The sequence below is a fragment of the Pollicipes pollicipes genome, unplaced genomic scaffold (genome assembly GCF_011947565.3).
Source record: "Pollicipes pollicipes isolate AB1234 unplaced genomic scaffold, Ppol_2.1 Scaffold_7231;HRSCAF=8579_pilon_pilon_pilon, whole genome shotgun sequence".
NCBI classification, from domain to species: domain Eukaryota; kingdom Metazoa; phylum Arthropoda; class Thecostraca; order Pollicipedomorpha; family Pollicipedidae; genus Pollicipes; species Pollicipes pollicipes.
In genome coordinates, this window is record NW_023597034.1 from 36049933 (window position 1) to 36062546 (window position 12614).

A 12614-nucleotide genomic window follows, 5' to 3' on the forward strand; every position below is an offset into this window, starting at 1 on the left:
GTTTTGCGTCCGTATTCACGCAGTATTCTGAAAACGTAAGAGAAAATCACAAATTATTTTTTTTAAAGGGCCAAAAGTTTGTGAAAATCTTAACTAATAGTTAGAACGACCGAATTCAGATTGATGAGACGAATCAAACGACGTAAAAAACGCAAAATGGCCAAAGATGAACATATGGGGGCTTTCCTTTGGACGACGGAGTAATGCCTGAAGAAAAGCCAGTGGCCAGGCGCAGCCAGAAGCGTCCTGATATTGGCGGACATTTATTTACATTTCACATCCAGTCGGTTGGTCCTCGGCGCACGGTGGCAAACTCGGCAGATGACCAGCGAAGTCACAGGTTTATTTCATATGCTTGCTCGCTGCACGCCAAGTTATTGACACTGGTGACGATCTGTGCCACCGTCAGCGCTCCCAGTACCATGACCTCAAATCCAGCCGGTGATCTGCATGGACAGTGGACGCTGCGTCAACTGGCTGCCGGAAAGACCACCACCCTACTCAAGAGAGTCACAAAGCTACGCCACCTACCATGGCAGAAATCGCGAGCTGTCCTGAGCGCCGCCTGCGTCCCTGTTCAAGTTAGTGTATGTAAACGATTTAGCTTCTCCGCTTCACCACGTGTCTAGGCTGTCGTTGATTTGCGGCAGTCACTGTACCAGTCACGGATGACATAACAATCTGCATCACGCCACCGGTTGTGTCTTCGAATGCTCCATCGCGTTCACTTACTGAGTCAGCCTCGATGGCACGGGCTCATTTCAGCCGGCACCATTTTCAACAGTTGTGTCGGGTGAGTGGCGCCATCTCGAGCCCGAAGGCATCCGCGGAGCAGGCCTCACTATCTCCTGCACGGTGGCGGACTGCGTCCGGCCGGGCCGGGCCACCGGCCCCCCGCTACTGTTTCTGACCCCGTCCCACCATGCGCTGCATCTGGCGGAACCTGGCGCCGTGCGTCTGCGGCTTGAACGGCCCGAACGCACCGTACGGCCGCGGCAGGGGCAGCGCGCTGCCCGCCGCCGGCAGGTACTGCGTGGGCCTCGGCGAGGGCGCAGCCGGCGGTGGCGACGGCGTCGCGGCGGCCGGCGCCGGCCGCGCCGCCGCCGCCGCCGCCGCGTCCGGCGGCAGGCCGGCCGCCACGCGACGGCGCGCCTCCTCGAGCAGCCCGGTTAGCCGCAGTCGCTCCTCGCAGAGGCGGCGCGCCTCGGCGCGCACCACGGCCGCCTCGGCGGCGCTAGCCATCAGGCGGCGCGCGTTGGAGCGCGCGGCGCGCTTCTCGACGTTCGCGCGCTTGGCGAGGCGCTCCGAGTCGGCGCGCGTAGCGTTGATCTCTGCGCGCAGCCGGCCGACGAGGCGCTCCAGCTGCGCGTCCACCATCTGGCGCTCCAGCAGCCGCAGCTCGGCCTCGTACAGCTGCAGTTCGATGCGACACAGGTGGGCCGGGATGTTGTCGTCGGCGCGGTCCGGTCCGGCCAGATGGCGACACCGGCGCAGGGCGGGCGTCTCCATCTCGTCGCTCGCACGGCCGGCGCGCACGTTGAGCTGCTGCAGCTGGCAGCGTGTGGCCGCCAGGCCCGGCTTCCATCGTGTCCATCTCGGCGCGCTTGGCCCGCAAAGCACTTAATGTGGTGCTGCTCGGAGCGCACTATCGTGTTCAGCTCGCAGATGTCCTTCTCCATGGCGTCCAGCTGGCCATAGCCGCGTTCGATGAACAGCTCCTGCAGGCTGATTTTTTCCTGGAAGGCGCACACCTCCTCGTCGCGCTCCACCAGCAGCAAGCCCCGCTCGTTCCGGTCCACCACCTGCCGCTTGTATTCCTCCAGGTCGGACATGACCGTTTCTTTGATGGCGTTGAGCGCCGCCTGGTTGCAAGTGATCATCATGTCCAGCTGGTCGCACGTAGCCTCCAACTCCTTCATCGCGTCCTTCTCCTGGTTCATCGTGCTCTGCGTCATGGTCTTGTCGAGGATCGTCTTCAGCGTATTCTGGCGCGTGACGGCGTGCTGCCGCTCCAGCTCCAGCTTCCTGCTCAGCATGGTGTCCTGCTGCGAGCGCAGGATCTGCGTCTTCTTCAGCAGCTCGTCGCAGTTGGTGAGCGAGATGTTAAGCTGAGCCGACATCTCGTCTCGCTCCTTCTTCATCAGCTCGTAGCGGTCAGACAGCTCCTTGGTTTGCTTCTCAGTCTCCTCGTACTTTTTCTTGAACTTGGCCACCACGGTGATGCGGTTGCGCAGCTCGTCTTCGTTGCGCTCCACCTCGCCGTTCAGCTTCCGGAGGACCCTGGCATTCGTGTCCCGCTGCCGGATCAGATTGCTGTGCTGCCTGCTCAGCGTGTCCAGCGACTTGGTCAGCGTTTCCTGCTGTCGGATCAGCCGGGCTCGTTCCTTGGCCAGGCGCTTAAGGTTCTGCAGCTCCACCGATGTCAGCGTTGCCAGCATGTTAGTGTCGCCGTGCGCGATGTCCACCTCCTTCTGCAACGCCTTCCGCAGCGCCGGCAGCTCGCTCGCCTGCCGGCTCTGCTGCTGCACCTGCTTGGTCAGTTTGTCCATCTCGTTCTTGGTGGCCGTCAGGAGGTCGCGCTGCGCGCGCAAGCGCCTGCTCCCCGCTGCGGAGGTCACGCTCCACCCGCTCCAGCGCCTTGTGCATGTCGCGCTCGCTCAGCGTCTCTTGGCGGATCTCGCTGGCCAACATGGCCAGCCTGGCCTCGACGCGGTTCTTCTCGTCCATCAGCAGCGCGCCTCGCTCCCGACAGGTGGTCGTGTCGCGCGACAGGTTCGCGCACTCCTTCGACTTGGCGTCCAGTAGCTTGTACTCCTTGTCCATGGCCTTGATCAGCTCGTTCCGCTCGTTGTCGATCTTCTGGGAGGCGTCGGTGGATTCCTTGAGCTCGCTGATGACGACGGCTGCCTCCGACCCCAGCGCCTCCATCTGCTTCTTCAGTTTGGCGCAGTGTTTTTCTTCGCGGTCCGCGTCTCGGGTGACGAGCACCATTTTCGGCAGCAGCCCCTCCTTCTCATCCTGTAGCACCGCTATCTTCTCCTCCAGCTTCTTGATCTTGGCTTCCTTCTGTGGAACGAGTCGCTCGCGGGCGTCGATGTCGTCGATCAGGTTGCGGATTTCTTGCTTGCGAACGCGTATCTCGACACCGATTTCGCGAATCTCTTTCTCCAGCATCGCGGGACTATTCAAGTAGATCTTTGAACTAGACACATTGTCTGCATCAACCTTCTCCTTTAGCTGCTCCCGCTCCTCTTGCATGTGCCTGGTTTTAAATTTGATCTTGATAGATCGAATTATCCAATGACTTACGTTGCTGCTCAAACGACGCCAAATACCTTTTAAGGTCGTCCACACTTTTGCCTTCAAGATCAGCTACCGTGTGGATTTCAGGAAATTCTTCCACGGGATCCCTCTTGTCTTTACTCGATTCCTCTAGCCTGGCCTTTTCCTTCAGCTCGTGCAAAAAGGCGTTCGTCTCTTTAATGTCGTCCCTCAGTCCAGCCCTGTTCTGCACGCACACCCAGAACATCGACTGCAGGTACTTGTGCTTCCGCTGCAGGTCCTTGTACTGCACCTCGTTGATCTTGCCGCCGGTGAAGAGCTCGTCCAGTACCTTGAAGCCGTCGTTCGGATCCACGGCGTCCGTCTCCAGCTCCTGCAGCAGCTCGTGCGTCTCGTCGCGCCCCGTGCCATTGAGCTCCGACTCCGAGCCCGCCAGCGCTGGGCTGTCCTCATACTCTTCCCCGTCGCCCGTCTCGGTCACCAGCGAATCGGATGAGTGGGACCGGCTGGCGGCGCCCGACTCGGAGGAGTCGCCGGCGCCATCTGACCGCGCCGGCGACGCCACGGTCGACTCTGGAGCTGCCACAGACGGCTGGGAGGGCACGGCGGCAGTGTCAGCCGGCGGTGGAGGCCCGGAGGCCGGTGATGAGGGCCCGCCGGCCGGCGGCGAGGCCCCGGAGGCCGGCGGTGGAGGCCCCGAGGTCGGCGGTGGAGTCCCGGAGGCCGGCGGTTGTTGGCCCGTCGGCCGGCGGTGCAGGTCCGTCGGCCGGCGGCGCAGGCCCGTCGGCCGGCGGCAAGGACCCGGAGACCGGCGGTGGAGGTCCGGCGGGCGGTGGTGGAGGTTCGTTGACCTCCCCCTGGCCACCGGCCTTGCCGTCGAGCTGGGACTCGGCAGACTTCACGGCCTCGCGGGATGCCTGGGAGGGCTCCGCCGTCGCCGCCAGCGCAGACTCTGAAGCCGTCGCAGTTTCGGCACCGGACGCTGCCGGCTTTAGTTCTCCATCCTTCGGCACGGCGGTGTGTGACATGGCAGCCGATCCTGACCGCGCTTGAAGCCGCAGAGTCACTGGGTCGATCAGATGTCACCCAGAAGCAGCAGTCCAAGGAGTGATTCTATTTGGGGCATGAGCGACTCTTCATGGCCCTGTTGCTTACACCGGATAGCGTCCGTTCAACCACCATTTGGTAACACCACGCGTTTTGGGCGTTTCTAGATTGGTAGAATACATTTTCGAAATGCTAAAAAATCGGCTTACAGGTCAACCTAAGCTTCAACGCGATCTTTAATGACAGCGTTATCTAAAAACAAAACACAAAAAACTGGGCGCGGTCGTCGCATCGACCAATTCACGTGAAGAGGGAATCTTATGTAACCTTGGTATCAACCGGTATCGACAGCATTTAGTCGTCTGTGTATTAAAGGAGAAGGCTCTACAGTTGCGGAGCATCGATTCGAACAAAATATTAGCCTCGTGACCTACGTGGGCAGAGAGCTTGTGGCTGTGAAGGTAATGAAATTAGGCATGATGGGAGATAACGGTTGAACGCATTCTGATACGTTCACCACTTTTGCACACACACAAAAAAGAACAAACAAGTTGTAAACCGATGTACGGCTGATAATGTGCGTGGGAAATCAACTCTCCCGGCAGTCGAACCCCCCGAAGCGAACCAAAGAACACCTGACCCGGGGCGCTGACGTCGGCCGGCAGCAGCGTCGGGACGGGTGCCGGACGGCGGCGGCCTGCGTTAGGCTCCAGCGCACCGGCACCCGGAGCACCGGGATGCGCACACAGCGCACGGCGCGGCGATGTGGTGCTCAGTGCTCAGTGCTATCTCTTGTGTGTGTCTATCTCTAAGTGCTCAGACTATCTCTTGGAGATATATTGCATTCCATAAGCAGACGCGCCCGCGCACAGCCATTCATGCCCGCTAAGCAGGCCGACGCGGACGTACCGTGGGAGCACGCATTACATCAGCTCTCCGCGGACGTTTCTTAGCAGCCACCAGCGGGCGTTTTTTTAACAGCCACCACCTCGTTATGATCACGGGTACAGAGTTCGCGCGCGCGCACAGCTGGGACTCGTGCACGAGTCGCGTGTATGACTGGCCAGGAGCAGAGTCGGGTCAGGGCGCCAGGGCTTCCGGCAGCGTGTCGCCACACTGACCCGCGAAGTGGTACCTGAAACGGCCGGGGTCACCAGTTATGTCAGGGAAGGAATCTTACATGAGCTTTCACATGAGTGAGTGAGTCTCTCCTTTTCACCTGAGTTCCAACTTGTGAAGCACATTACTTGTGTTCACAGGACGCGCTCGCACGTCTTATGGTAAAGCATATCTGACTACCCCTACATCTTACACGAAGAAACGTGACAGGGCGCGTAGAAGCTTCATGACGAAGCCTTCACATTAAACTGCGCAATTGTGGCACCCAGGTCACGAAACATTATATCATAATCAGTCTACAGCAAGCCTTCCACACGAGCCAGAATAACGAGATCCACATCGCGCCATCACAAACCAGCAGCCCGCCACCCGACGGCACCGGCGCCTGCGCCACGCGCGGCACCCACCCGAACTCGCCCGTCTTCGGCGTCGGCTCCAGGTTGAACTCAGCCACAGGCACCCCACGCTCGGCCACCATCGGGGCGAACATTGCCGCCGGGTATACGACCGATGACGTACCCACCACTAGACACAGGTCACACGACTCCAGCTCGGTGTCTGTGGGTCACACGGGCGCGGGTGACAAGCTAAATGGAGACATCTATTGCTGAAGGCCAATCATATATATATATATATATATATATATATATATATATATATATATATATATATAACCGAGCCATGTCGCACGCCACCACACAAAGGTTCATCAAACATATGCCCACCCCCACTCCCATTCTCCAGCGCCCACGGCAATAGGACACATACACAGATTCCGCGCCACGGGGGCACACGCTACACCGGAGATGCGTGACACGCCGAACACACACTCTACTCACAGGGCCAGCTCCCACGGACGCGCACACGCACACGCACACGCACCCCCACACCCCCACACCCCCCCCCCCCCACACACACACACACACACCACCCAGCTGACGCAGCTCCCCCCACGCCGGCGCCGCCGCGTGATAACCGGCCGGCCTCACTGCCGCCGGCGGCGCTTCACTCACGGGCCTGCTCCAGCACGTCCGGGTCGAGGCTCTCGCCGAACCAGACCACGTGCGGCCGCAGCAGTCCCCCACAGCCGGCCGCCTGGCAGCGGGGCAGCTCCGACTCGGGGATGTGCGCCGCCGGCGCGTTCGGCTCCGGAGCGCTGGCGGCGCCGCGCACGCGCCCCGCTCAGCTCAGGCGCCGGCGACGCGCCGAGCAGCTCGGACGTTAGTGACGCCCGGCCTGGCTCAGACGCTTAGTTCGGTTCAGACACTTACGGCACGAGGCTTCGACACTTGTAACACTTCGGTTAACTTCTTCGGCAAGTTCAGGCGCTTACAACGCTTGGCCACGCTTAGACATTTCCGATGATGAACTTAACTGGGATGTAAATATCGATGTTAACCTAAGCATTCAGCGCCCCTTGGTGGACATATAACAACACTAAATGGCCCGATAGCGTTTTAAAGCCCCATGTAACGGAGACTTTCTACCCCAGCTAGCCTCTACGACGGGACAAAAAAAGCGCCAACTAACGCCCCAAAAGAAACAACGAGCTTCGTGCGCCCACACCCGGTTTCCTGCCGCTCACGGGGCGTGAGCTCTGGCGATGCCAGATTGAGAGGTAGCCACAGGGCCGCTCACCCCCCCCCCCCCCCCCCCCCCGGGCGGCGCCTCGACTCACCCTGTGCCCGCCAGCGCCGGGCAGATGGGGTCGTCCCAGTTCTCGCGCACGTCACCGCAGCGCGTGCAGCGCGTCTTGAAGAGCGCGCCGTGCAGCTCGAGCACGCGCGACGAGCCGGCGCGCTGGTGCAGACCGTCGATGTTCTGCGTGATGACGCGACAATGCCGGCCGGCCGCCGCCAGCCGCGCCTGCAACGCCGCGATCGCCTGGTGCGCCTGCGCGGACAGACGACAGCCGGCATCATCACTGCGTTCAGTTAAGAGTTACATCAGGTTGAACTATTTACTTCGTGGAGGCATGGACACCACAGAAAATGTGCAGGCGGAGAATCGCGTTCAGACGTAAACCGAGAGGGCGTCTCGAGAGAATGGGGAGGGCGGGAGGGCTTAAGGGCGCATCGCCTGCACGACCGGACAGCTCCCACGAGGACCACGTCATCCTCTGTATCCTTACCCCCAAATACATCGCAAGCTTTTCTGTATCCAAGACAGCTCGACAGCAAGCCTGGGGACGCCACTGAGTCGTGCGGTAACAGCTCAAACAACCTCGACGAAAAGGAGTCTGCCACCAGGTTAACGGTCATGACCCATGGGGCCTCAAAGGAGATGAAAGCGGCACTTCCGCACCCGGAACGTCGACTACTGACCTTGTTGGGGTTTGTGGCGGAGACTAGGTGTCGCCGGTAGTGGTAGAACTCCCAGACGAGCGACGGCTGCTCGCGGAAAGCGCCGGGCGTGGCCAGGTTCTCTGCCTGGTACCTCCGCCACCAGCCGCCGGCGCCGCGGAAGGTCGGAACGCCCGACTCGGCCGACACGGCCGGCGCCCTGGTCAGAGGTCAGGTCGTGGCCGACCAGAGGGTCACCCGCCGTGTCGCGCTTAGGCCACGGCGGTGGTAACGTAACGCGAAAAGGCACGCATACGTCCGTGGGTCATACACGTCAGGATCAGAGGCGCTACACAGTGATACGGCAGGTCACACCGAGGTCACGGTACGTTATACCGAGGCTTACAACTGAGATCAGAGCGGGCTACACAGTGATCACGGCAGGCCACACCGAGGTCACGGTACGTTATTACCGAGATTACAACTGAGATCAGAGCGGGCTACACGGTGATCACGGCAGGTCGCACCGAGGTCACGGTACGTTATACCGGGGTTACAATTGAAATCAGAGCGGGCTACACCTTGATCACGGCAGGTTTGCACCGAGGTCACGGTACGTTACACTGAGGTTACAACTGAAATCAGAGCGGGCTACACAGTGATCACGGCAGGTCACACCGATGGTCACGGTACGTCATACCGAGGTTACAACTGAGACACGGTATCAATCAATCGATCGGCACTGATTGTAGCATGGAGGTCACCGAGGGTAGACTGTGGTTTGAAGCGCTTACAATCAGGACCACTGGTGTAAGATGGCATGGTACGGCCCCCGGCCACGGCCTGGTAGCACCTCGCCCACCTGTCAGCACGACCACGTGCTTGGACTCGGCCAGCGTCTTCCGGAATGCGGCCATGTTGGAGCTGGGTTGCGCTCGAGCGGCCATGTTGGCGACAGAAGCGGCGCGCAGCACGGACCCGGAACGACGGACGGCGGCCAGCATTCAGAGCCCCTGGAACAGGAACGGCCGGTCACCTGCCCGCCACGGGCTCAACAGTCGAGCCCGGCAGGTGAGAGCCGAAAGAGGCCGAGAACTGGGCGGCCTTCTCAGCCTCTGTTCGCACACTGTTGCAAATGTTCGCAGGCCGCCATCAAGTGGGAAACGCTCCGTCAGCCGAGCGGAGGCCGTCCCGGTCCTTCCCGTTAGCCGAGAGGAGGCCGCCTCGGTCCTCCCCGTCAGCCGAGAGCAGGCCCGTCTCGGTCCCCCCCCCCCCTCGTCGGCCGAGCGGAGGCCGTCCCGGTCCTCCCCGTCGGCCGAGGAGGGGGCCGTCTCGGTCCTCCCCGGACCGGCGCTCCGCGCTACAAACGGCCGCTGAGGTGCTGGTGCCGCAGACCGGATATGGCGGTTACTCGGTCAGCTGCACCGTATCGGATGCTGAGCTCGGTCGGCGCAACAAGACAGCCTGCTTCAGCTCTGGTGCTGCTCTCGGTTCGGTCAAGGATGGTGTATGAAGAGAATGCTCCGTAAGATCGCATGCTCTCCCAACTTCAAGCCAGCTTCAAGGCAATCGTCAACAACACATATCTGCGATCATAATATATTTGATTGCCCAATACTTTGCCATCTTTAACAACCAACAAACAACTGACAAGGGCTAAAGAAATGCATCGTCCCCAGCAACAGATAATTCATGGAAGACAATCCATTCGTCATTTCGCTTCGCACGCGGTCATTTTGGCGCTTAAATTCCGGAAAATACACGTAGTTATCTTTCCACGTTTGGTCTCCGTGAACGGGTTGCCTACCATTTCAGGCGTTTTCATCGGCGAGGAAGCCGAACCAGGCCCCACACAACCTTTGGCGAGCTGCACTGAGGTCCGCACAAAAGTCAGATGCCATGCACGCAACAAATAGGACAAACGTCCCTGCGCATCCCTCGTTGAATTGCTGATATTTCATGAGGTTAATTAACATGATGATTTACACACAAAGATAATATGGAATAACACTGCACATATGCGCCAACATCCGTGCGCACCCTTCTGTTATGTCGTTTGTGTTGTGAGGAAAAACTGCGATTTACTATTCATCCTGCAAACACTTCTTGCAATATCATGTTCATGTCACACCTTCCTGGATCCTAGTGTAATGAACGTATAAACAAGATGAACAGAACACGACAATTGGACGATGATTTTGCAACATGAGACCAAAGCGTGGCGCACCATGAGGCGATAGCGTGAAAGTAACCTGGTGGCCCGCGGTCCAACATATTGTGTTCACAGCATGTCGTTCATCCACCTCTGTTCAGAGCTATGAATGTGACATTTTTGCTACTACTAGACGCACCACCGTATGGCAACGGTACTCGACCCGCCCCGACACTGCGGGGAAATCACGCGGGCGTGTCCCCTCCCGCTCCCAGCACACCCGCGCGCGCGCAGGCTGCGCGACCACCCCAGTCACATGATCACGCGGGCGTGTCCCCTCCCGCTCCCAGCACACCCTGCGCGCGCGCAGGCATGCGCGACCGCCCCAGTCACATGATCACGCGGGCGCGTCCCCTCTCGCTCCCAGCACACCCGCGCGCGCGCAGGCTGCGCGACCGCCCCAGTCACATGATCACGCGGGCGCTGTCCCCTCCCGCTCCCAGCACACCCGCGCGCGCGCAGGCTAGCGCGACCACCCCAGTCACATATCACGCGGGCGCGTCCCCCTCCCGTTCCCAGCACACCCGCGCGCGCGCAGGCCAGCGCGAACCGCCCCAGTCCCGCCTCAGTCCAGCAGGTTCGGCGCCACCAGGTGGCTGGTGAAGAAGGTTGCGGTGCGCGCGCCCGCTCCGGCCCGCCCGCCGAGCCTCTCCTCCTCCCGGCTGGCCACGTTCTTGAGCGTGCGCGCGCCCGGGTACGGCCGCAGCGGGTCCGAGCCGGTCAGGTTCAGCAGGGTGCTGCGCAGCTGGCGGAGCTGCGCGCGCCGCGCCTCGTAGCTGGCCGCGCGCAGCGCGTCCACCCACTGCGCCACGGCGGCGGCGCTCACGCACGCGAACAGGTGGCGCCGCTCCGGGTCGCTGTTGAGCGTGACACTGAAGCAGAACGACAGATCGGCGGCGAACGGCTCCGGCTGCACGTGGCAGTTCTCGAGCACGAACAGGCCGGCCGGCCCCTCGGTCTTCCGACACGCCGCCGTGCTCGTTGAGGCCGGTAGTAGAAGATGCAGGTTGTGACGCAGCTTGAACCAGCGCTCGCGCGGCCGGTCGTCCCGCAGGGCGGAAGCGCGGCGGACTTATGGCTTAGTCGGCCCCTCCAGGTCGGGCGCGCTGCGCCGCCACCACCGACATGTCGCGCTCATTGGAACCGCATTCGACTTACCTGGGCGGCCGGCCTGAACAGGTCACAGGTACAGCCGGCTGCGTGCGGCAGTGGTGGGTGAGGTGGCGGTAGGCTGCTGGCCATCGGCCACAGCTGGACAACACAACACCCTGGCTTGTTGGAAGCATTAACATGCGCAAGGTATGATCTAGCAGCCTGAGATATCCTAAAAACTACATATGATGCACCCATGCACGCAGGTCTGCGAATGCCCACTGCTAATTGGAAAGATCTTTTCTCCTGGTAGCTCAACATACGCCCGGGTCAATATAACCTTCGCTCGGGTGGGGGTAAATTTTACACACACACACCACCCCTAGATCTTGGAAATTAAGATAGCTAACAACATCAATGGATGGGGTGGGATGGCCTGTGCATGAGTCCACTTGTGTCCAACTTTGAGGTTAATGACCTTGGGGTCCAATAGGGTCAAACAACATCAAACTCCAGATTTAGGTCCACAGTGCCCCCAGACCTCCTCATGCCACCACTGTGGATCTAAATACCTGTTCTAAACGAAAAATCAATGACATTCATTTAAGACCAGTGGCCTTGTATGACCTTTGCAAGCTAAGGTGACCAAAAAACCTTCAAGAATATGATCTTTTCATTCAAATAAGCATCAGGGATTGTGCCAGGTGGTATGTTCCTAAAACCAATACTGGTCCAGATCATCTTATGTTAGTGACCTCATCTTACTTTTAAAAATACATGGAACATGCCTGCTGGGGCTCCTGTCATAAGTAAATCTGAAAAAGCTCTACAAGTTTTTACGCAAAAGGGCAGGTTAGCTTGAGCTCTGCCTGGCCTTCACGCCGGACCCTGGGTTGATGGAAATTGTATTCCTAATTCAGTTGGTATATTGTTGGTATTAAAACTACCTCAGCGATGTATTGGCTTTGTCTAATACTTAATTGTTGCCTCATGTAGAGTGGCATCTCAGAAATGGTCCTCCCTGACAGCCCTGACAGCCAAGTCCTCAGTTTGACCCATTACTGGAAGAGTTGGAAACCTTGATGTTTCCTGGTATAATGCATACCAGGATATTTGCTCTCCAGCATTGTGACTAGGGAAAAATTAATTTCTGTGTACTCTATCATCATGCAACAAAAACAGCTTTTGGAAAAACTCATGGTATCTTTCCTTGTCAGGACAAAATTAAGCCAGAAGGTACACCAGTTTGAGACTTGCTGCTTCCATCAGGAGGCCATGTATTCATATCTGCAAGAGAACAAATTTCTGCACCTACCAGACTAGGATACCCAATAGCAAGCAGCCCACGTTGCCCGCCTAGGTTACGATAAATCGTGTATGGAGTGTGTGATGTTGAATGGGATCTCCTTTGAACAATACCGGGAAAACGAAAAACGAGGGGCAGAATCGCACCGGTCTGTAGACTTAGCATAGTATTGCACAGTATTGCTAAATAAGGGCGTAGAAAGCTCTCACTTCCTACGCCCTAAACGGCTGCCTTTGCATGTGCCACCACTGGCATGGCAATGCAAATAAGAGAA

General features: G+C 59.0%; 2 protein-coding genes across 2 annotated transcripts; both read right to left on the reverse strand.

The window, feature by feature from the left end:
- Positions 1-897: 897 nt before the first annotated feature.
- On the reverse strand, positions 898-4310 carry LOC119110059 (coiled-coil domain-containing protein 146). The gene is made up of 6 exons (XM_037233802.1): positions 4152-4310; positions 3377-3754; positions 2626-3123; positions 1621-2471; positions 1255-1516; positions 898-1029 (listed from the first exon to the last, which is right to left on the reverse strand). The coding sequence occupies exons 1-6, from the start codon at positions 4308-4310 to the stop codon at positions 898-900; spliced, it is 2280 nt and encodes a 759-aa protein (XP_037089697.1).
- Positions 4311-5326: 1016 nt separating this feature from the next.
- On the reverse strand, positions 5327-8647 carry LOC119110061 (NAD-dependent protein deacylase sirtuin-5, mitochondrial-like). Its single transcript, XM_037233803.1, has 7 exons — positions 8593-8647; positions 8353-8365; positions 7773-7950; positions 7127-7341; positions 6462-6604; positions 5856-6006; positions 5327-5464 (listed from the first exon to the last, which is right to left on the reverse strand). Exons 1-7 carry the CDS (start codon positions 8645-8647, stop codon positions 5410-5412), a joined length of 810 nt encoding a protein of 269 aa, XP_037089698.1. The 3' UTR covers positions 5327-5409.
- Positions 8648-12614: the final 3967 nt, after the last annotated feature.

What these genes read in the sequence shown, in the direction of transcription:
- LOC119110059 (XM_037233802.1), bottom strand. Translation starts at nt 4,310, where the DNA reads ATGTCACACACCGCCGTGCCGAAGGATGGAGAACTAAAGCCGGCAGCG. An exon ending in AATTTCCTGAAATCCACACG is followed by an intron (nt 3,124 to 3,376) that starts GTAGCTGATCTT and finishes CGCGTTCGCAAG; the next exon opens with CAAGAAATCCGCAACCTGAT. An exon ending in AGCGCGCCGCGCGCTCCAAC is followed by an intron (nt 1,030 to 1,254) that starts GCGCGCCGCCTG and finishes AGGCCCACGCAG; the next exon opens with TACCTGCCGGCGGCGGGCAG.
- LOC119110061 (XM_037233803.1), bottom strand. Translation starts at nt 8,647, where the DNA reads ATGGCCGCATTCCGGAAGACGCTGGCCGAGTCCAAGCACGTGGTCGTG. An exon ending in CCGCCACAAACCCCAACAAG is followed by an intron (nt 7,342 to 7,772) that starts GTCAGTAGTCGA and finishes CTGTCCGCGCAG; the next exon opens with GCGCACCAGGCGATCGCGGC. An exon ending in CCGAAGACGGGCGAGTTCGG is followed by an intron (nt 5,465 to 5,855) that starts GTGGGTGCCGCG and finishes CGGCCGTTTCAG; the next exon opens with GTACCACTTCGCGGGTCAGT.